This window comes from Oreochromis niloticus, linkage group LG10 (assembly GCF_001858045.2).
Source record: "Oreochromis niloticus isolate F11D_XX linkage group LG10, O_niloticus_UMD_NMBU, whole genome shotgun sequence".
Lineage (NCBI taxonomy): Eukaryota > Metazoa > Chordata > Actinopteri > Cichliformes > Cichlidae > Oreochromis > Oreochromis niloticus.
In genome coordinates this window covers 8,450,917-8,475,866 of record NC_031975.2, presented here as the reverse complement: position 1 = coordinate 8,475,866, position 24,950 = coordinate 8,450,917, and the positions used below count along the sequence as shown (strand labels likewise).

The window sequence follows — 24,950 nt, the reverse complement described above, 5'->3', positions numbered from 1 at the left end:
ATATGATTCACACAGTTTTCATACTCATTAAATTTTTCAGTGACTCCTTAGAGCCTGCACTGTGTTTTTGTGTTCTTCACTCATTTATGTAGGTTTCTGCTCTAATGATCATTACATTTTTTTTTAAAAGCATACAAAAAGGCACACCAGTCAAATTTAAGAATTGACACATTTATTCATATGGCTTAGAATGAACCTGTTGGTGAGATTTAATAATCTGATTCCAAAATAAGATCTCCGAGACCTGAGGCTGCGATGTCACACGGTCGCACGGTGCAGCAAAAGAGCCTCTCTAATGACTGCGAAAAAGAACAGCAATGAATATTTTAGTGCCTAAACTACGATAGTCTTGCGAGTTTTCTATTATGGTGGCGCATTTAAACACACCACGACTCACAGGAAACCTTCAGCGGGCTACTGCTGCAGAAAAAACCTATTTTCTGTGTACCGTTTACGTCAGTGTGACATCACTGTCCTTGTTTGGATGGAGGACACAGTGCCAAATGTTCATTATTACAAGTGGAGCTGTCCTCAGTGTCATATCACATTCCAAAGCTGACATTCAGCGGGTTTTCCCTGCAAGATTATCAGAAGCTTTCTCAGTTCTTTGCTGGAATGGACCAGCAGCAAACGTCTCGCTTTTTCTGACACAGTGATGTCTTTTGGACAAAACTTCTTCTGTAACATCGCTGTTTCCATCTGAGACTCACGCCTCGATTACCTGTCATCTGTGCAAATAAACATCTAATAAGCCTCTTCTTCAACATCTTTGATTTGCGGGTATTTCATAATTATGTCTAAAACGTATTCATGTTTTTTTTTCAATCTTTTTTTTTAAAAAACATTTTTGACAATACACCAATTTGACCACAAGCAGGAAAGCAGCAGATGAAAATATGAAAAAAGAATGAATCGGTTTCTTTTTCACTAAAAAAGAAAAGAAAAGATAAACACACACACACCATGTAAGACCCAGGAAATGTGCTGCTTTAAAATTATTTGACTTGTACTGTAAGTTTTGGACAGACGAGCATAACACAGACTCAGCACACAAGCGACATCCAGGTCATCACAAATTTACAAGGGTCACCGCATCAGTGAAACCAACGTACAACATTTGCAATATCTCATATCTGTCAACCACAAGATGCATGAGACACAAGTATAGATTTACTTATGGTCAAATCTGTCAAAAAGTTTGGAAATAAAACAAGCATGCAATCATACTTTGGCAAAAAAACAACCAAAAAAAAAAAGCAAATAAACAAACAAACCCCAACTGCTTCTTGGCAAAAAATAAAATAAAATGTTCAGCTTCTTGAGCACATCGCCCTTCACTGGTCAGGAGCAGCCTCATAATGGATGAGCAGCTTCATCTTTAACAGGCCAATCTTCGTCTTCATGACAGAACAGAGACGAATGTGTTAAAATCCATGTCTGTCACATCAGTCACTTTGTGTTGTGTGACGAAACTCGTCAGGAGCACTAAAGAGCATCCCAGTCCAGTCCCTTCATACAAGTCATTGTGGGGGATTCAGCCTATATCCTGACCACAGCTGGATAAAACAGGAGGAGGAGGAGGAGAGACTGGATGTACTGCACATATGCATCCACACACACTCACATTCAGCCCTCTCATTTTTCCATGTGGTTGTCTCCACCCTCTCCGCTTGTTCTACATGACGTTTTCAAACAGCTGCATGGATCTCATCATAGTTTCATCCTGTTGAGACAAAGAGTGTATGGAATTATTTTGAATACCTCCGTCTGTGAAATGAAATCATCTGATGGATTGTGGTTTTTCTTGTGTGCGACTTTTGACATAAAAAAATTAAGTAATGGTGAAATTATGTGGGCCTATTTACACTTTTAACACTGCATGTATTCAGGCTAATATACACTACTGAGTCCTTCTCTAAAAAAGGGCCAGATTTAACAATGTCTGTGAAGCTGGATTTAAAAAAAATAAGTGTTTAAAGTTTTTAGAACATGTATAGTGCCATCTTGCACCAGTACATAACATAATGTCACTGCGTTAGTTGGTTGCTGCTGATAGACTTACAATAATTATTTTAGCTGACTAGTAAAATAACCAATAACTCAATGGAAAAGAAAGAAACAAAAACTAAAAAGCAATCTAAAAGTGTCACTTTAGTTTTATGCTTAAATAACACAGGATATACTGTTCACATTCACTCTCTGTCTTTCAAACAGTAAGTGGCTTTTCATTGTTAGCTAGCTGCACTGAAATGCGAGAATCCACCTGTTAGCCGTAATGTTAGTGTTCGTAGACCACTTTATGAATGAGGAGGAGAGGCTGTTTGAGTCAAGTGTAGTGGTGGTTTCACGACTAGAATAACAAGCTGAAGTAAGAAACTAGTTGCTTTTTTTCTTGTTGGGTCAGGTTTAATGAGTGTGTATGAGTGAGTATTATATTTTAATTCTTTAACTATTCATTTGACAAAAACACATGAAGAAGAATACTGACCTCTTGGCAGGCTACAATGAACTCCTCCAAAGTCACCACGCCATCTTTGTTCTTATCCATTTTCTGTAGAGAAACAGTTATTTTTTTTTTGTTCATTCTGTTCTGATGGCATTGCCTTGCATCCTAACGCTAATGAAACAACCTAATAATGACTACAAAGCTGCTATAAACCAACAAAGGTTTCTTGGGAAGTTACAGGGTTATGACAAGAGACATTAAAAGCCTGCTTTCCTTCATAATGCGTAAACACTAGGGTTTATAAACCTCATAAGGTTTATAAAATGTTCCACGAGTGATGTCACTGTGCTAATACTGCGCTGTATTTGAAATGAGGGTGCTTAAGAACTTCTACTTCTGCACCAACCAGAGCGTCCTGATGGGAAATATCTGACAGACAAGATCTGCAAAGAGTGGTGCGCTCAGCCAAACACGTCATTCGATCAGAGCTTCCTGACCTGCTGTCCATCTACACCAAGCGGTGCAAGACTAAAGCCAGGAAGATTGTGATGGACCTCTCCCGTCCCAACATTGGACTCTTTTCACTGTTGAGGTCTGGGAACCGCTTCCGCTCCCTTAAGACCAAATGAGAGAGGATGAGGAGGAGCTTCTTCCCCCAGGCTATTCGGGCCCTGAACCAGGTGTAGGACTGGACTCTCTCACACATGTCGCATCACCGCACACACTCTGTTTATATGCACACTTCTTATAATTTAGAATTTCTTTTTATTCATATTTTTTTCCCTAAATCATTATTTACACATTCTTTTACTGTAAATTTCTAAATTAAAATCTGTAAATTTTGTAGTAATCTGTAAATCTTACTGTCAGTTCTTACTGTCATTTAATGGTCGGGCACTGCAGAGCAATAAGCATTTCACCACAGGTCGTACTGTGTATGGTTGTGTGTGTGACAAATAAAATTTGAATTAGAATTTGAAATGAACCTGAAAAAAGGCATCCACATGCTGCTGTGGAACGTCTCCCTTCAGTGCAGGGTAGGTGTACTTGCCCATCATGTCATATATGGCCCTCACAATCTCAGTCATTTCCTGCAAGAACAGGAGATTCATGTCATGCTTAGATATAGATCTGAGATAACAAATAAAACCCAGTTAAAACTTTGGTAACACAATGTCACCTCTCTGTTTATGTATCCATCTCTGTTGATGTCATACAGGTGAAACGTCCACTCCAGCTTTTCCCTTAGCGTTCCCCTCAGCAGAATAGATAGTCCCATTACAAAATCCTGTCCAAAATACATCAGGGAAGAGGGAAAGCATAAACTAAAAAAATGAGCAGAAAATTAAAGAAATAACTAACATTTTGTCCATTTTTTGTACCTTAAACTTTATGGAACCATTGTTTGCAGTGTCAAAGGCGTTGAACAGATAATGTGCATACATGCTTGCATCTGTAACACACACAGAAGAAAACTGTAAAAAAAGAAAAGCTTCATAGTGCAACAAAAAAAGATTAAAAACTGTGTACTTTACCTCCATGAGGAAAGAACTGTGCATAAATGTGTTTAAATGTCTCCTCATTCACAACTCCACTTGGACATTCCTGTGGGAGAAATGAGACTACAGTTATTGTACTCAATGAAAATTTTGTTGTCTGATTCTGTGATGCACACATGCACCATATTGCCAAAAGTATTCACTCGTCTGCCTTCACATGCATATGAACATAACTGACATCTCATTTTTAATGCATGGCATTTAATATTATGTAGCAATAGCAACTTAAACTCTTCGGGAAGGGTTTTCAACAAGACTTAGGAGTGTGTTTATGGGAATGTTTGACCATTCTTCCGGAAGTGCAATTGTGAGGTCAGACACTGATGTTGGATGAGGAGGCCTGGCTTGCATTCTTTGCTCTAATTCATCCCAGAGTTGTTCTGGCAGGTTGAGATTAGATTGAGATGCAGGCCAGTCTTCTTCCACAACAAACCCGCTCAATCATGTCTTTATGGACCTTGCTTTGCACACTGGTGCGCAGTTATGTTGAAACAGAAAAGGTCATCCCCAAACTGTTCCCACAACACTGAGTTTCTTTCACTGGAACTAAAAGGCCGAGCCCCACTCCTGAAAAACAACCCCACACCATAATCCCCCCTCCATCAAACTTTACACTTGGCACAATGCAGTCAGACAAGTACTGCGCTCCTGGCAGCTGCCAAACCCAGTATTGTCCATTGGATTGGAGAAGCATGATTTCTCAGTCCAAAGAACATGAAGCGCTTTGTGCGCTATTCTTGAGCAAAGGCCACATGAAGCACATGAGCAGTTGATTCCACAGAAAGTTGGCGACCTCTGCTCATATGCACCTCAGCCTTGCTGACCCCACTCTCTAATTTTATGAGGATTACCACTTGATGAGTTGCTGTCATTCCCAATCTCTTCCATTTTGTCATAGTACCACTAGCAGTTAACAGTGGAATATTTAGTAGCAAGGAAATTTCACAATTGGACTTTTTGCACAGTAACAGACCTCCTGAGTGCGGCTCATTCTTTCACAAATATTTTTAGAAGCCATCTGCATGCTTATGTGCTTGATGCTATACACCTGTGGCCATGGAAGTGATTGGAACACTTCAATGCCTCAGTGTTTTGGACAGGTGTGTGAATACTTAGAATAGAATAGAACAGAGTTTTGGCAATAAAGTGTATTTTAGTATGACTGCATTTTTAAAAATAACAATATCTTGGTGTGTGCTTACATTTTTAAAACCACGATAGAGGATCTGCAGTTCCTGTTTGGTGAAGTTTGTTTGGGCTTCAAGTTGCTCAAGTCCTTCTGGTCTGTGGCACACCATCGTCATCTCAAGCTCATCATCTGTTTTATCTATGGGGAAGAGTAAGGGAGAGGAATTTTGTTTTAAAAAAGAAGATGTATGTGAGCCTCAAAATGTACACACTGTGTGTTTAACAGTATGTTTCACTCAGGATTTAGAAATAGGATGGCTATTAAATACAGGAAAGAGATGACTCAGCGAAGCTTGAAAATGGTAAGTCGGCAACGAATGTTGTGGGATCAAAGAGAATAAAAAAGTGCTTTTGAGAGTGAAGCAGAAGAAAAATAAGGGAGGATGAGGGAAAAAGAGAGAACAAAGGAAGGATTTGAGGAGAACTTCATCTACTTGACAAATTAGGTTTCCCCTTGGGAGCTGAAGCATTTTATTAATGGCAACATGGTGCTCAGTGCCCAGTCCTGTGGAGATGGATGGTGGTTAATGATCTGAAGAGATGCTGCTGTGGGCAAGTGTTTGTCACTGTGACTATCTCACGCTACAGGGCAACGTTGACATCCCAACATCCAGCAGCGACTTTACAAACATGAACAAATATCCAGAAGAAAACACCCAGTGGCTTTTGTGGGCCCCGGTGAAGGAATTAAATCTGAAGTGTGAAGCCTTGTGTGAGGTATAGGGATGGCCTATTTACAAAGGGTGGTCTGTGGCTTGAAATGCATTGTTGAGACTGCAGTTATTATTAGATGATATGTCCTTGAATGAATTGTTTTGACACAAAAGTGTGGAGAAAGCACACTATCAGTTCCCAGAATTTCTCAGTCACCTATGTTATTAACTTGAAAATGACACATGTGAGAACAAATAAGCTTCCTAATGGATTCAGACTCAGTTCAGACGATTAGACACCAAGAAAAGGAGATTAACATGACTACATTGTTCTTCTTCTTTTTTTTGGATGGTAGTGATGACTCATTCATTTCAGCCCATTCATGAGTGGTGTCAGGATTAATCCTCAACAATGAAACTGTATCAAGTAACATACATCATTATGCCAGAGGCCATTGTAATTTAAATTTTATACATGAAACAGGAGAAGAGGCACAGCTATAGAACTGCCTGCAGCCACATTCTCTAACAGTAAATTGTAACAGGTGCAGTCTTCATTTAAGTCCCACCTACACCAGGGGGGAAAGCAATTACCGGCTCTTCATTGACTTTTGAGTGGGAGAGACGATCCTTGTCAATTCTGTCTGCTAGTGAAAAATAACTTACTTAAAGTTTCTGTGTGAAATGGACTACAGACTGATTATAGAACCCAGAATAGGTTTTTATGAATTTCTAAACTGAAAAACTGTGACTTTAAGGAGAAATAAACTCCTAGGAAACTCCTGTGACTAGGAAATGTAGTGAAACTGTGGGATCCTAACAGTCATATACTGAATGAATATGTCAAATAAGTCGATAATGCCAAATTTCCAGCTTATGTCCATACCATAAGCTAAGCAGGGTCAGGCCTGGTTAGTAGTTGGATATGCAATGTGTTAGTTAGTGCTGTTCCCTGATAGCAAAAAGGTTCTGGTTCCAATCCACCATTTAGCCAGGGCCTTTCTGTGTGCTGATTGCATTTTATCCCTTTGTTTGTGTGGCTTCCCTCTGAGTACTCTCTGGCTTCTCCCACAATCCAAAGACATCCAGTTAGTGGGGTCAGGTTAATTGGTGCTTCTAAATTTCCCATAGGTGTTAGTGAGAACGATTGTCTTTCTGTCTGTGTTAGTTCGGTGACAGACTGAGAACCTGACCATGGTGTACCCTGCCTTTTGTCCTTGGACGGCTAGGATAGGCTCCAAGCTCCCTCACAACCCTGAATTAAATAAATGAAGAAGATGGATGGATGTCAGTTTTAGTCCACTACATTTCTGTAAAATGAGGTAACAAACTTTCAGAAAGCTGTAACATCACTATGCATGTAAGTGCTTTAGCTAACAACAGTGGCTTGCTACTGTTGTTAGCTAAAAGTCTTTTATGTAGTTTTTATCTTCTTTATTCTCTAGTGTCAGAAAGGAGAATTATTCATGGTATGTTCATTGGTAGAGGAAGATTGAAAAGCTGTTGGCCAATCAGTGTGCACTTTCACAGTGAGATCCATCCCTTGCTTGTCACTTCCAGTTTCAAACAACAAGATGGTGAGACCAAAAATGCTCATCTCAAGACTTAAAAATGGATGTCCCTGAAGGTACACCCATCTGTTACAATGTTTACTATTTCTAATAGATAGCTAACATTAGTTTTCTAATAGCTTTGTAGATACAAGGTACTAAAAGAGTCCCTTGTTAAAGCTAAATCTAACATTTTAGCCAGCTAGTTGCACTTGTCAGCTTTCTGTTTAATATTGTGACGCTAACTTTATTCTCTTGTATTTTCTCCTGTGTTTCATTTATTAAAACCATGCACTAAAGGTTTAAATACTGCTTACATCTGGACAGGATGGTTGACACAGCTATAAAAACTGAAGGGAGTAGTCATTTCAATGATATTTTCCACATGCTTGGGAAACTATAGCAATAAAATGTTCACTAGAGACACACATGTTCCCTCTTACCCCAATCTGTCACTTTTACATGGCCTATTTGCCAATGGCGAGATAGCATGCTGTCCATTACCATGCAAACATATAATGCGTTACTTTCTCTCAATCTCCCTTCCATCTTCCTCTGAGCTCCAGTTCCAACCCACTGACTCATGTTGTCATGGAGATAGATAGCCATAATAAATGTGAGGAGTGGTGGGTATACTGGATGAACTGATTTTTTTTTTTAAAGGTGTCAAACACAATTTGTACATATATTTTTCCTGTGACTAAAAGTCTCTCGGTTACATGAAAACAGAAAGACAAAGGTGCTGTTAAGACTCCACCTATGTGGACTAATCTTTCCTGTGGGCTGATTTCTCTTTCCTGTTAATGTGACAGTGTGATTAGAAACAGATGAAATGGAATGAGGGTGATGAAAAGGCAGAGGTGTTGATTAGAGAAAGCTGAGACAATGAGGACTGGGAGGAGAGGAAGGAAGAGGTGGCAGAGCGTGAAGAAAAACAAGAGACAAGAAGGAGAACAGCAAAGGGCAAAATAGGAAAGCACAGAATAATGGTGGACGTCGAGAAGAAACGAGAGCTGAACTGGGCTCAGAAGCACAGTCAGCAAAAGAATATGTTGCCTGAGGGTTTCAAAAACCTGTTGAATATATCATATCATATAACAGAATGATCTGATTGCCAGAGTAAGACTCAGGCAAAGAAATGCTGCAGACTTTTGCAGTGAGCCTTGCTATAAATGGTGCAACGACTACTGTGCATGTGATTACTCATTAGCATGTAATGGAAGAAGGTGTGAGACGCTGAAACGGTGCTGATAATTGAAAGTGCGTGTACCAGCTTTGTTACGCAGTCAGTGGCAAACACTGCGGCACTAATGAAAATGAAGGTCGTGTAGAAGTCTATGGGAAAATGGCTCTTGGTTTTCCTGATAACTTTATGGTCTCAATCACTAGTTTCAAGTCATAGTTGAATCTAACATGATCTATCACATCATCTTGTAAAGTGTGTCCTTTAGGTTGATGTTATATTGTGATTAGGAAGTTGCTACCATATGAGTGTGCAGTGTGCCTCAGATCTGCCTTCTCATCACATCCGATTTGGAAACACCAAGATCAAGGCAGCCACTTTATATATACAGTTCTGCATGCTTTGACTTTGGCGTGATCTTGCTTTCTTCTTCCCTTTGTTCTTCATTCATCCTCTTTAATTCACGCAAGCAGCCGACCGCCCAAACAGGTGGAAACGGCTAGCCTTGTTCCAAATATAATCATCCTACCAGTTTATTTAAAGCCTGCTACTTATCAGATTATATCTGGTTTCTTTAATCCAGCAGCCTTCTGGTGTCTGTAGCCATGAGGACAAAAGTTGAAGAAGTCATTGTGTCGGGCCAAAATCACAGTCCCCTACGTGATTCCTCACAAAATCCACAGCAGGCTGTTTGGTTTTGCTTTGTACAAGCAAAGCAAAACCAAACAAACTGGGCTTTGGAAGTGCTGAATGCTGCAGGAAGAGTGAGGTGAACTGTTTCCCCTACCGTGTTGTGTGGACAGCCCCCCCCCCCCCTCAAAGTTTTGTTGAAAATTTATACAGGACCTTTTTCAAGACAAATCAGGTATAGCACAAACTGGCCATACTGGTTAAATATAGACCAGTTATATTAGGGCATTAGAGAGATGAAAATAACAAGCCCTCTTCCTCTCTAAAGAAGTTATATGATTTTGTATATATAGCATTTACGCATGCTCAGCGATGAGCAGTATTGCTAGATATAGCTCTATTTTGTATCCTACTTGTAGCTTACCTCTGAGTCTCATTTCTTGTGTGGCTGTGGTACCTGTTTATCCCCTACAGGATCAGACTTTATCTGTTCTATCTTACATACCTCCTCACAGCTGGCACCACAACACGTTTTTTAACAGACCACTTACTTAGAGCTAACAAAAAATCCCTAGATGACCTGCTTTGCTGAAAGGTTATTTAAAGGCTCTTATCAAAAAACAGACAAACGGTTTCATCTTATCTGCATTTAAAGCATTACCCTCGTACCGTGGGGCATTTCATCAATGTCTTTTTAAAAAGTCGTTATTTTGCTGCCTTTTCATGGTTCTAATCTCGATCTTGCGCTGCCATAAATTCATCATTCACCCTGGTGGAGTGTGCGCTCACACTCTCCCTTTATGCCCCTACAACCCAGTCTCCATGACAACAGGCTTTTCAAGCATAAGGCCAGGGAGAGGTATGATATGTGAGCTGCGTGTTAATTCAAATGCCCAAAACCCCGCTCCCTCCGTGTTTCTGTTTCGCTCACTCACTGGCGCGTTCGATGGGCATGCACCAAACACACACAGGCATAATTGCAGAGACAGAGCAGTGATTTTGCGCTGTTGTTATTTTCAAGGACATCTTACTACATGCCCTCCTGTTGTCTCTAAATCATTATCTCCGTACAAGTGCTATACCTCGTCACTGAACGTGAGTGAGAGATGCTTCACCCTCCACAATACTGCTGCCACTTCTAGAAGTAAATATTATACATTTCTGTTTGAGAAAACAGAATCAGCACTACTGGCTCTTCATTAAACCTATGTAACATTTTCAAGATTCATTATCCACTTATTTTTTCCCTTTAACTTCATAGTTCAATTAATTAAATCACTTGGCAAAAGCAGGGTGAAAACATAAAGTCTCTTTGCATTGGATAAGCAAAGAAAATAACTAAAACAAACACATATCATGATTGGCAGCTGGTGTACAAACATTACGATCTTAGTGTTACTGTCAGTTTGGTCTAGCTTTCTGTTGCTCTTTTTGTCTCATCTCCATCTCTTCTCTTTGTGACTAACATCGACGTACCTCTAGATGGTCTCCTGTTCTGTTTGGTTTGCATGGTCAAAGTGCCCACCACTGCACCCATGTTGTCACCGTGGAAACCAGGCCGGCCAAAACAACCCAGAGAGTAATAGTCCCTCTATTTACTTCACGATTTTGTCAGCCTGTCGTCCTGTCGCTGTCTCCCTCCACGGCTCTGTACCTTACAGGATTTTTTTTTTTTTTTGCCCCCGTCAAGTCCTTTCACTGGGTCCAGATCTGGCACCGGGGGACGCTTCTCCTCTTTGAGCTGACTCTCTTGAATTTCTGATCCCTGTCTCCAAACACACACACACACACTCACACGCACAAGCTGCTCCTGCCTCTTTGCGCCACTCCCTCTGTTCTGTGCCTCACTCTACTCATCTGTCAGCCTTTACCCCCCCACTCTTTCGAGCTCCCTGCCTCCTCATGCCCTTGTGTTATTGTAGAGTGGTGTAGTCACTAATAACGCTTACTGACATGTGAACGGGGGGGCAGGTGAAGAACATTCATTTAAAGCAGACACGTGTATTTTCTCAACCCAGTGGTTACTACTCCAAATGAGCAATTTGCTCCCCGAAGTGTGTACCATAATGAGGATGTAGCTATATGTAAGACTGCCCACTTGGGATGGCATTTGTGCATGCCTATGTTAACTCACCACAGGATAAAGGAGCACATCTTTTTCTCTATCTAGAAAGAATTAAAGTTAATTGTGAGATTTTGAAGAAATATTAAAAAAAACAACAAATCAAATGTGCTACAAACAAGAACATTTGTATTCAATGGTGCCAATGAATCCATGCAGAGTGGACTGTGTGTAACGTGGGATGGAAAGCTGTGGGGGTGAGTGATGCTTGTTTTCCTCCAAAGTCAGAAAATAAGACAGGGTTGCTGGATTGCAGCACAAACAACACAAGCAACAAAAAATAGCTAATGCGTAAAACATAAAATTTAGATTTCACTGTGGATTTATGCAGGAGAATTCAAATGATCTAAGTTTATGGAAGCTACTTGAGGGGCAGTTAGCTCAGTCTTTGTAAGCTGCTTGTAAAAACATTGAGAAGAACACAGAAAGAATGTGAATGATATTCCATCCAATCAAATATTCTACTGGCGGCCGACCAAAAAATTTATTGCCTTTGTCTCGCTCCTTCTTTGTGTGTGTGTGTGTGTGTGTGTGTGTGTGTGTGTGTGTGTTTGTGCACGCGAGGTTCAGAAAACCCTCTCACACTTTAAAAAATTCATGGAGAGACATTTTTTCAGCGCTGTTTCAGCTTTCTTGTTTCTTGAAAGTTGACATCTATATGTTCTGTGCTGAGTAGTAAAAACAAGATCCATGAGCAAAAATGATAATAATAATGATGATGACCAAATCCACACTGTATGGGAGTATAGATTATTATTTACAACCTACACACCAAAACTCTGGAGCCTGACACTAGATCAGCTGTGCAGTTGAGTTTCTGTGTGTGTGAGAGCATGTATGGCCTATGCTGACCTGTGATTCCCTGGGTAGTGCTGAGAAAAAGAACTTAACATGGACTAAATAATTAAAGATGAAGTCATGCATCTAAAATAATTTAAACTTCTCTCAACTTAGGTGATCTCTGAAGTTAGATGGATGTAGCCTTTGGATCTGAAAAGTGAAGCAAATTTAAGGCACATTTTTCTTAAGGTTAGAAAGGGGCAACTACTTTGGTTCCAAAAATAAGTCTGATTGCATGCCGGTCAATGAGAAAACGACCCTACTGCTTACTTTACAACCCCAGTAACCAGATTAGTAGCCCCAGCTTTTAGAGAATACACAGTGATGTGTGTTTTGTAAACTATGATCTAATTTCGAGGAAAATAGATGATCATCACTATATAGTCAATAAGATAAGCGACTGTACAATGAATGGGGCTGGGGGTTAACAAGATCTACTGCTTACTTGATGTCTGAAATCAAGAAAGCCAAGATGGTGAGAGCTGAACGAGAGGCATTCTGCAAAACATTAAGTACCATCATGGTGGCTAATGCCATGTTTTATATAAAGAATCTGTCCTACATTTTTCATCCATTCAAATATAGTCACTTTGTATAGTGACTTTCATGTAATGATTTCTCTGCCTTCTTCAATGCAGTAGTCATTATTTTTCCTTCTTGGATAAATCAGGAAGCATAAAGAATTTGTAAACTGTGTCACAGATGTTTCAAACTCGTTTATAATCTTCACCAAAAATAACCTGCCTGACATACAGACAGTCACACTCACACACTTGCGATGGGAAATTAAGTATTCTGATTACTAAGTAACCCGGTGTAATCCCTGTGACAGATGTTTGCCATCTGGAACAGTCTTAGTGCACCATATCACCCTGCACTATGACAGACATTCAAGGACACTGCATTGCAGTCTGGCTTCATAATCTCTTCAGAATCTTTTCTCTAATTTACATACAACCCCTTCTACAACCAATGGGAAGGACACACTTGGACCTTGTACACTAATCAGCCATTATTTATGATTTTATCAGTAATTTTGTTTTCTGTTTCTACTTTGGTTAGTGTTTTTTTTTTTTAATAAAAATGCGAGATGAGCAAGGTGTTATCTTTGGTTCTGAAACACAGCTGAAACAACTGTTTGCTCTTTTGGTCATATGCCAGTATGCCCTGAGCAAAGCACGAGGCACATTTGTGCACTATAACTGCCTATACTGTGTGTTTAGATTTAGTTGCTCCTGGTCCCAGTTAAAAAATCCCTTTATGCTTTCTGAAAATTACACGGTTCCCTTATGAAAAACCCAGCATACATAGAGCAAACCCAAGAGATAAGTATACACACCCCTGCCTCTGGTCTCTAAGATTGGAATAGAGTCCATCCTGACATCCAGAACTAACCTGGGCATTGAGTTGCATTCCACTATATCTAGCCAGTGCCTCTGAACTGCAAGAGCTCAAGCTCCTTACCCTACGGTGAGGTGATGTTCCATGTCCCAACAACCACTTTCAGCAGCTGGGGTCTGACCTGCCAGGGGCTCTGCCCTTGACTGCCACACACATACACATTGCAGCCCAACATGGGCCAGTCCTCTTGAGGATTCATCAACTATCAGACGTGCTGTAGGGATTTGGTGGATTGTGTGTTGGGTGGCTAGTTAAAATAACACATTCACAAAAAATCCTGTAATTTGAATGCAAATAATGATAGTGCACATGAAAGCCTGTTCTTTCCACTGCCATGTGTCCTTTTATTTCCCAAAGTGTTTCATTGCTCCCTCTGCTTTTGGTATTCTGTATGAATGCATGTCCAAAATCCATGTACAAAAAGCAGCTCATCGTTATCATTAAACTCCTCTTACTACTTCCTCTAACAGTTATTTCAACCTTAAAAAGTCCTGCAATTGCCATGTAAATCAAGTGAACCAAATGATGTTTGGATGGGAATCACTTTCCCTCCAGTGGGCTGAGACAGCAGTTTCAGACCTCGTGTGGCTTTCTAGTCTGACCATGCAAGAACTTGCATCTTTAAATTGTTTCGTCTCAGCTTCTTTCTTTAACCTGACATTCAGTTGTGTCCTTTTTAGAGCTACTACTGAGATGGCAATTATTACACAACAGCTTTTGAAACTAGTATAGCAGTTCACTTTCCCTAAATGTAAATTTGTGTATATTAATTACTTTTGTTTCTTATGAAACACAAAACCAAATAAACTAAACATAAATGGGTAATATATATTTTACTGTTAAAACAACTACATACTACTTATTATTAATGCCATTATTAATATAATAGACTGACTTACAATGATTCTTTAGGATTCCATAAGGAGCGTTTTAATAGAATAATCTCAGGAAGCCGTCTCATACGATTTCAAAGTAAGTATGTTTATTTTTTATATAGAATAATACAAATGTTTAAAAGGAGATACTTTAAAAATTACATATAAATCCTATCTTCTAATTGTAGAACTCTTATAAAAATTAAGAATTAGAAATGCATTTGTTGTAAAGTAAAATGAAATGGATGGATGGATGGACGGACCTGTACACCTGCAGTACCTTCATGGCCCACCAGATGCCATCAGCCTACACCATGGAAATCACTGGTTTAATGCATCATGTAAAGCTTAATTGAATGGCATCATTTTGAAGGTTTGACTGATGATTAAAGCTTGTTTTTATTATAATAACTATTTATTAATATAAGAATACACATTTAAGCTTTAACTTTTAAAGTTTTAAGAAAAACCAAGCTTGAAGACCGTGTCTTATTAGAAAGCTGTGGCTCAGCCTTGCTGCTAAAGGACAATTTATGTGTATCTCTGACAAAATAATGCTAATTGTAATCCAAACCCTGAGACTGGAGTCACTTATCGGTAATGAATGCTATATAACAAATCTCAGTAACATTTGAAAATTGTTAACAAATTCATAATATAGTGAATAAAATGTTAAGTATGCCAGTGTCATCTAGATGTAATTGTTATTGTTTGTTATCAGATGTGATAACAAAGATCAGATTGTAACTAATAAACTAAAATGCATGATACAATTATTATTGATGAAGACTATTTATCATATGTACTAAATTTGAATGCATTTTTATTAATCGTGTTTAATATTATGCATTCACCATTAATGAAGCTGCTTTGGCTTCCATCACATCTTTTTGATTTACCTGTATTTGTTAGCTTTTGAATCTTTAGGCGAGCAATTGAGAATGATGAAACAAAGTACCCACAGCTCTCCTTTTTGCCACTTTGAAATGTGTATTACGTTATCTGTGAGTGCAAAATGATGCTTTATTTCAAGAGGCTAGATAATAATAATAAAAAAAACGAAAATGCACCAAGCATCTTAAAAACAGACAGTCACAAATTTAGTGTGAATGTTCTTACAAAGTGTTTTTAACCCTGCAACACAAAACCCATTAAAAAATAGCCAGAAATTTCTGATTTTTTGGAACTGAGATATTTAATAACCCCTATAACAAAATTCACAAAAATCATTTTGCTATATCATGTTGTGTGATATATTTTTATTATATATTCATTATATTTTTTTTTTATATTGCATTTGATACATTGGAGATTTTTGGCAACTTTTTGTTAACAACAATGTTAATTTTAGACAAAAAAAGAATTTTGTCCATAACATTTTGAAATTATGGCAGTATTGATCATGTTGATGAGACAGAGGTCTCAGAAACTCATGTATCAGATATGATACAAAGTGCATTAGAGGGTTAAGTTTTCGCAGCAGAGAAATCTAACACATGAGCTCAAGTTTCTAATGCTGTGGTGTTACTTGTTAAACGACAGATGGCAGCAGAGCGTAATACTTCCTGATGCAAGCGGCAGCTCATTTCGCCTTTCAAAACAAGTTTTGCTCCTGATTGAATGCACCATGTGCAAAAATCCTCAGGGAACTACTAAATATGAACATGAAAGATGAATTCCACAGAAGTGTCGCTGAGCAAACATAACCTACTGTTCGCTGGATCGAATAGCCATCTAACCATAGGAGATTCTGTATATAAATACCAAGTAGTAAAACAACGTGGCTGGACAGGAGTAATGGGGGGGCGAAAGACGTACACACCCACAGAGGAGGAAAGAGCAAGAGATAAAAATAAATCTAGAAGAAGACGGTTACATAAAAGTATGTAGTGAGGTGATGTAAAAAATTAAAAGCAGAGACACACACTGTCAGCTCCAATCCACTGATTCTACAGCCATAAAAAAGGGAAAGAGAATCAGAGGAGAAAGATTTTGTTAAGGAAAACGGTTATAAAACTGAAGCTTAATGCCAGATCATTCTTATGCAGTTTTAAACAAAATAGATGCTATGTTAGAAGAGCTTGAGCCATAGATTTGAATCTATCTCTGCAGTGTGTGGTGACAGAACCACTGCTGCAAGGTTATGCTCTTAGAGGACACATGTGACTTGTAATAGTGAGAGACAGGTGCAGCATGAGGTCGGGTAGGAAGGTTTCTGTCTTTACCTGCACTCTTCCTGTTTTCAGGACCTTGGTCTACACAAAAGATAGTATAAAGCTATTTTGTTTGTTGAACCATGCATCATGTGTTTCCCCAGCTGTGTCTAGTTTCCCATATCTAAACAAAGATGATTGTCAATTTGCATGATTGCATGATGTGAACTAAATTTTAAAAGTAGATGTTGAAGTTGGGATAAAGATAATCTTTACTGCATGATTTTGAATATAATGGGAAATTTAATTTTATGGGTATAGTCTGCTAGATCCATAGTAAGCTGTGGATATTGTAAACTATAAACTCTGTAGTTTACTGTGTGAGTGTTGGCGAACAATTACAACAACAGACCTCATTGAAAACATGCTTACAGGGAAGAAGCTGGTTGCAAATGATCCATCCATGCTTCCATCTATCCATCCATTTCAGCTTCCTACCTAAGGCTGTGGAATGGGTGGAGTCTATTCCGTCTTAAAAAAAAGATGAGCAACCACAAACCCACCTACAGCCTACATCTACACACTAACTGAATTTCAGGAAACTTGATAGAGATGGATCATGCACAAAGGATGGAAGTTTTAATTCTTTCAAGCGATCTAAAAGAGATTGTTGTATAGGTACAAAACTTTGCTTGTTTACAAAAACAGCAGGAACATTTCAGACACCTGCTTTAAACAACAATGCCACAATTTTTATCTTGAAATAGAGGATATATATTTTCATGCAGATTGATAGGGTAGTGTTGAATCTATTTTTTTTACCATTCAGATTTGGGAGTGGTCTTGTGGTATTTTAGAAATGATACTGTTTTAATTGTGAAATTCTTTTAAATACATTCAAGGTTAAAAACACAGACATTTTTGCCTAAAGCTACACTGTATGTCTGCTGTTGTGGTTAAACAACACATCACAAAAAACGTTGAAGTAGTATTTGTTAAAAGTTGTCCTTAATAAAATTAAATCGGTGTGTTCCAGTTTCCAGTTTCCTTGTCGTCCAGTCATTCTGTCAAAGTCCCGTCAGTTTAAAAAGAGGTTTTTCTTTACTTTAGCAGGTAATGCACAGCATCAGATTTCCCATTAGGTTTGTTGCACTACAACATCAGTACGTCAGAGCAAAATATATATACCTCACTCAAAATATACCTCACAAGTATATTTGTCTGAGGCCTTTTAGCTGATGTCTCATGTGGTGTAAAACTCGAAAAAGTTGCCTCTAGCTGAATGTTTGAGGCTGCACTCTGCCATCTTGCTTTTAAAATGTGCTGTGAGAGGTCGCTGTCTCTTAACAACAGGGAGGACAGCCATTTTCAAATGTGCACTAACGTGAATGCAAGGTCAGAGCAACTGTCAAAACACTGAAGCTTGCTGTAATAAGTTATAGCGCTACTCCTCTGTATCTTCACATGGAAACTATTTTTACAAGGAAAGCACTATGTAAAGAGCATAAAGGAATTTGTAATGTAATGTTAGGGACAGGAATAACAGTAAGTCAGCTACGGCCCCGAGGCATATCATAACTACTGTATCCTCACTCGGTTTGCAATGTTTAAAGGTCTGAGGATGAATATGCATGCTGCTGAACTTAATAAGACTTAAGGCATAAGAGTAAAGATAAGACAGTTCATTTTAGTCTATATTGTATGCAAGGAAAAATGCAAAAAACAACAAAGCATATGACTGTTTTAAAAAAGCCTAAATAGCTTGCTTGTGTGTGAATGTTTATGTGAACATGTGCGCACGTTTCCATGTCTTCATCCATGCATACTTTAGAATGTGGTCTTCCTCTGCCGCAATCTGGAAGCAAGCGCCGTTGTGAAATCTTATTATAATCAAACTGTGCAGAGGAAGGGCTCAAAGCTAGAAAAGGCTTTGTTTCTTCATGCTGTAACCGCACATTGCAAGATCAACCCTCTCCATGTAAGCATTAAAATCAAATTAATTCCAATGATGCTTTAAATGAGGTTTTGTTATCAGTCCTCCTTTGACCTTGAATTGGATAAGTGGAAGAAAATGTATGTATGGATGGCTGTATGCATGTATGTATGGATAGTTGTGCCTGCTCATCTTGAGCAATGGAAATGAGAAACTAACATTGTATAAATGTAAAAATTCCAATGGTTTAAAAATCCCACTGTGGCGTAAAATCATAGATTTATTAAATCCCAGTTTAGACCACTTGAATGTATTTTGACTAGTGGCTCTTAATTAACTCTGTGACATTTAATTATGAAGCTAAATGAAGACTCGGCCCTTGTGCTGCCCATTGCACACGCATCTTAACTTTAAGTCAGTAAAGGTCAGCGAAGCACAATAGAACATTTTCGGCAGACACAACAAATGTCCAGATGCACAGTATCAAGCAAGTGGATGCTCAACATAATTTACATTACATTTGATCAATTACGCATCTTTAAGAATACAAAGAAAAATATAACTAACATCTACAAATAATGAGAGAACCAGATATCATCTTGATAACCGTTTCCCCATTTAGTCTGCTATAAACTGTAATCCTTCATTCCTTTGGTAAAGGATTAGTTCCTAACCATAAAAAAGTAGGTTTGGGATTGTTTCAGTCAAATAGCTACGGTATGCAATTGTGTTGCATGACCTAGATAGTCAGCCTACTCACTGCCATGAGTAGGTTGGATTATTTCTAGAATAGCTCAGCGGCTGACTAAAACACCAGTTAATATCACATAGGTTACAAAGGATTTACATACTATTTTTTCTTCTTTTTTTTAAACATTACAGATGAAAAAACACTGGACAAACACTGCACATGTAACAGAGTAAGTACTTTGTAAGATAAGCCTGGCTGGATTCCTGCTTAATATGCAAAACATTGAACTTGTTGCTCCTGTAAATGCATATTTACATTGGTAACACAAGCTGTGGGAAATGTGTCAACAGACTCATCCTTCATTATGCAAGATAGTAGCTGTTTATGTGTAAAAATGTACAGTTCAGGCATCATGCTGTCATTGTCAGTTTGTTGACAGTTTCTGATGTGTTTCTCAGTTTGCAAGTTCCTTTCTTTGCCCTGTGAAAAATCAATTTCTCAGAGTGCTTATGGCTGCAAATAATTTAGAGGTACATAGTAAGAGTATCCAAATACTTCTAGATGGAAAAGTCAAAAAGTGGTAAAAATACATAAATTTGGAATTTGTGGCCCACAGCAAGTGTTAAAATGAAGCGCTGCCTGCACCTGCACAAATATTTTATGCTCCATACATGTGCGTAGGGTGAATTTTAAATTTATATCAGACCACAGGTTCTTCTGAAAGTGAGAGCAGTACAGTGTGTGTTTTTTCAGTCGTGACAGACTCGCAGCTGCACTCTGACTTTGTGACTCAGCATTTGATTTTTGCAGCTTAGGTGAAAAGTAACTTTTTAACTATGAGATGAGAGAGGGGCAGAAAAAGCAAACAAGCACTAAAGCATGATGAATACAAGAAGTTTAGAGTACACCACAGCCTCTGCCTGTGAGCTATGTGCAGATGAGAGTTAAATGACCTATTCATTCAACTCAAAGCCACCCAAAGTATGCATGTCATACAAGAAGGAGAATTTCCTGGGTTTTTTTTTTTACTTGTGTTTTTCTGCACATGTGAGTCTCTATAGCGAAGCTTACTAGATGTAGATAAAAATTAAAGGTATGCAGATATGTCCAAATGAAATACTGACAGTTTTCCACAGTTGAAAGTGTGAAATTGTACAATTCTTATTAACATGATTCCATCAATGGTGAAATTAAATCATTTTCTTGAATTGGTATATGTTAATTAACCTCTCCTGTGGTGGGTTATAATGGTCTTAATTTTCCTCCACTTGTACACAGTCTCTTATTGTGGATTAATGGAGTCACTTTAGAACTGGCTCTGTAACCTTTTCTAGCCTGCTGAGCATCAACAACTGCTCAGGAATTAGTTCAAGGATTAAAATGGAATTTGGCAGGTGGGGGAAACCCTAGGGCACCCGGTGATCATATTAGCTAAAGATAAGTCACATAATTCATGGAAGGTCAATTTTTTTTGTAGGTGGTCCTCAATTAATCTCAAAATGTTGACTTCCTCAAATTCAAAATTTTGATTTACCTAAGCCAATACCAACTGTAAACACATGCAGTACTGTGGTGACGTTTATGCTTCAGCACAGTAAGCTAACACAGTAAAAAACACAGCATTTTCATGCAACCTATAAGTAACACTAAATTAGTATCATTTAGTTTTTTTTGCAAGACACTTTACGAAAATGTAATTTAGCAACACGTCATACATAGATCAAAGATTGAAGAATGATTTAAAAAGAATGAAGAAATATATGACATGTAGGGCTAAATGTGTAAGTTACATTTCTAGTGTATCAGTTCCCATGTTCCAGACAGTTACATAAAGCTGTGTGAATAAATAGCAACATTCAAAATGTTTGCTTTATTTCCTTAACTTGGTTTGGTTTATCAGCTTTTACAGCTTTTATGCTTAGGTCATATTAACGCAGAAATTTAAACAAAAAAAAAGTACAAGGGATTCGTAAACTCTTTCCTGCAACTGTAGCAAAGCAAAAGCTTTGTAATTTTTAAAGACACAGTGACAGAACATGTGCCTCTTGCTAAATAGACCACACAATGGCTCAATGGTGGAATTCAAATTAAATCTATGTCACAAAAACAATCCTATTACAGTCTTAATATGAACTTTCAGGCACTCATTTATGCCATCATTGCATTTCATTTCTGTGTTTTCTCTCTACTGCATTTTCTCTTTGCACCTTTCTGCAAGTATCTCTGGCTTCTTGGCCGCAAGTTTTGGATCTGCAGCTACTGGCCTCACCAACCTGCCCAGTATTGATTGCTGGCTGTTTCTCACTGCTCTTCTTTTCTCCTATAGGCCTTCTTATTCCAACACTTGAGCCTACAACCACTTTCACATACGCACTGCAGGCCTGAGCCTTGTTAGGACTATGGCACCCCATTTAGGTAGGTATTTGGCTATGCAGTGTGAAAGATTTAGGAAACCTGTGGTTGTATGCAACAAAACAAAACAAAACCCCACCAGGCTTAGCCAAATGGCTCAAACATGGGTTTGTGTTGGTCCTAGGGTTTTGCAGATTCTACAGGAAAGAATTGCAGACTGTCAGCTACATGCTGTAGCTGTTTCCTGTCACCAGGGGACAGTGTCACAAACAACTGATTTGTGGGCTACACACAGCGGCATCCAAGTTGTGCTGTCTCCTGAGCAGTCTATTCAGGCGGCTTCTTCACAACCCACACGAAGTATTTCCAGTAGTACAAATAAGTCTGAAGCAAGCTATTTCCTGTTGTGTTTTACATGTGGCTACTGAATTATGTTTCGTAGGTACGCTATAACCACAATCCTTTCTGAAACCCTGCACCATAACCTACACCGTAACCTACTCTGTAAGCTGATGTGCCCCTCCTTAGGAATGTCACTACATATTGCATCGATTACACCTGCAATGTGATCTGCACTGTCACTTTGTCCTGCTCATTTCTGGATAATTCTTCTTCTGCCACCATTTCTTAAATTGACTGGAGAGAATGGATCAACACCATCGCCAACTGATGTTTTGGTGGTGAAATTGCAAATGGGGCACACCGCGGCAACAGCATCTGTCGCTTTTATAAGCTATGTTATAGGCTCTACATTACGTTTAACACAGAAGTATAAATTATACTTGAGAAAGGTAGAGGCAGGGGCAGATGGGTGGGTTTTCTTCAATGTATCTCAAAGAATCTTTGAGCTTCTTTAATTAAAGCAAAACTGAGTGCTATTAGAATGCAGCTGAAATCTATCACTGATATAAAGTACAACAAACAGGATATCAGAAAATAGGCAAATTATTTTAGATCAACTGCAGGAAGACAACATTAAGTTGATCAAAGCATTGCTTTGTAGGGGGCGAGAGAGAGTGGCGGTGGAAAATGTCCAACATCCATCCACTTTTTGCCAAGTGCTTGGTGATAGGGAATAATTATTTTTCTATATCAAGTGAAGTTTGGCCTAACTGTTCAAAGACAATAATAAACTATCTTGTGATGTGCTGCCACATAAAGAAAAAGGAATTGAACTGAATTCACATGCATACACAGGAGTACCCATAAGACCTCACTGTATCTAAGTTAGCTAACACTCAAGAGGCTCAGAATATGTGAGTGCATCAGTACAAAGTACCTTTTGTGAGGGTTCCTGAGACCAATCTCTGCAGGGACTGGATTAATTTGAGCACCCCCTGTCTGCAGCGGCTGGTACAGCCAGCCATCCTGAGGTAGATGCAGTGGCAGATGGGTAGACTTTCTTCAATATATCTCAAGGAATGTTTGAACTTCTTTAATGTTGCCCGTGATCCTTATCACAAAAACGAATCTGCTTCATGTGACATCATGAGGTCCTTCAAGCGGCTCCTTGTGAAGAAAAGGGATACGATTAAGCCTTTGTTCCACAGCTTATGTGCAGGACATTGAATTTTACTTACAATATGCTGTCACACATTAGTACCTAAAGCACTCAGGCGTGTTCCACTCTCTCATTCAGAAAGGCATGCAAAAACACTCAAAAGAAAAACACACAAATATACACAAGCAGTAGCCAAACAACAAGAAAATGTTCAACATTTCCTTTTTCTCTGGCTTCAGACCTTTACGTTAAACTTTTTAAAAAGCAAAGTTGCTTTTCACAGACGAAAATAAGTGAGAAGATAAATAATTAAATGGACTCTAAAAGTAGAACACGGAGCGCTTCGCTCCCCTGGAAGTTCTGTCGGTCCAAGAAAGAGCAGAAAACCTCGTGCAGTGCTTCTTACCTCCTCTGTCAGTTTGTTTCATCACTTCTTTTCTTGTCCTCCACTTTCCTTTACCTTCTGTCCTCTTAGTTGTTCTGACTGTTGTCCTCTCGTATAATATTTCGGTGTAAGGTTTCCCTCTAAACTGCAGTGGGAACCCTGCGGCTGTGATCTGTGGAGGAGCTCTGCTCTGGTGCTCTCAGCAGATCTGTACTGCAGAGAGCGCCAGCAGCCACCACTATACCCACCCTGCCTCCTCGATGCTCCCTCCTCCTGTCTCACATTCTGCTCTTAGTCTGGTTGATGTGCTTTATCTTACCTTTTTCTTGATCCTATATATTTGCAAGATACACAAACTGGGCTGAATCAATCAAAAGAAACAACTGAAGGTTAAGCATGGTGGATTATAACCGGAGCACTAATTCAATCTATAAAAGGTTCCATAAGGATTTTCTCATTCAGGATCCTCTCCATGTTGCAATAACAGAGTGATTTATATTAAAGTGGGCACTCTTGGTCCTCTGCAGTTACATTCAGTGTATTAAAATGTAACCTTTTCCTAATAAAACATCAGGAATGTGTTTTAAAGCACATCTGTGCTTCATGAAGCCAAGACTTAAGCCTGAAATTTTGATTGTATGTGAAATACTATTATTTTGACCTTGCAAACAACTGATTTATTTAATTCAGTTATTTCCATTGAGCTTTTTGAATTATTAAAAAAGTGATGCTTTTTTATTCAGCATAATAAAGTGTTTAAATATTATTATCATAAACCTTGCCATACCCATTAAACATTGTTTTTTTGTGTAAACAGGTAGGAAGATGAGAAGATGATATTGTGCATTCGTGTGTTATAAGGTTTCCCAGAATGTATTAAATTAAATACCATGCAACCACATGAAACAAATAATTCAAGAAGTGACATTCAAAGTAAAAAAGATGGATGGAATAAAACTGAATTAGGAAATGACATTAAAATGTATAATGAAACAGTAGCTATACCAGAACACTATTACCTAATCACCTTCATCGTGTTTATCATTTACCAATATGGAGAGTAACATGCACAGAATACATGCACGTTTTTGTCACTTTCTTAATCAAACTTCTATCAGAAATGAGAATAAATCATTGCTGAGACAGAACCACGCTTTGTGCCAAATTCACTTTTAAGCAAGCAGCACACAGTAGTCTACCCTATCTCCAAATGACTCCAAAACAGGTTATGTAAGCCTGGGAGTTTGCTTTTGGAGACAGAGCTTTATGTTTCTCACTCCAGTGACCTGGGGAAATGCTCAGGGAGAGCATGACGCAGTACTTCCTCTGTCTATGTTTCTCCCCCCCATCCTGTCTCGTCTTTATTTAATGTTTACAGATTCTATTTATCTTCCAAGGTCAGTGGAATATTGTTGTGAGTCTCTGTCTGATACTATCTTCATCCTAAACGTCATCATCAATAGATTGCTACAATAAAGAAAATAAATA

At 38.6% G+C, this 24,950-nt stretch overlaps 1 protein-coding gene across 2 annotated transcripts; it reads right to left on the bottom strand.

Annotated features, from left to right (window-relative positions):
* Window positions 1-150: 150 nt before the first annotated feature.
* Window positions 151-23,711, bottom strand: kcnip1b (Kv channel interacting protein 1 b). Of its 2 annotated transcripts, XM_005471936.4 has the most exons (9): window positions 23,484-23,711; window positions 22,856-23,085; window positions 5,208-5,332; window positions 3,982-4,051; window positions 3,829-3,899; window positions 3,627-3,734; window positions 3,433-3,537; window positions 2,489-2,551; window positions 151-1,723 (listed from the first exon to the last, which is right to left on the bottom strand). In XM_005471936.4, exons 2-9 carry the CDS (start codon window positions 22,941-22,943, stop codon window positions 1,676-1,678), a joined length of 678 nt encoding a protein of 225 aa, XP_005471993.1. In that variant the 5' UTR covers window positions 22,944-23,085; window positions 23,484-23,711; the 3' UTR covers window positions 151-1,675. The 2 variants fall into 2 exon arrangements, with proteins under 2 accessions (XP_005471993.1, XP_003450536.1); XM_003450488.5 differs by lacking the exons at window positions 22,856-23,085; window positions 23,484-23,711 and adding an exon at window positions 10,686-11,116.
* Between the last annotated feature and the right edge of the window lie 1,239 nt (window positions 23,712-24,950).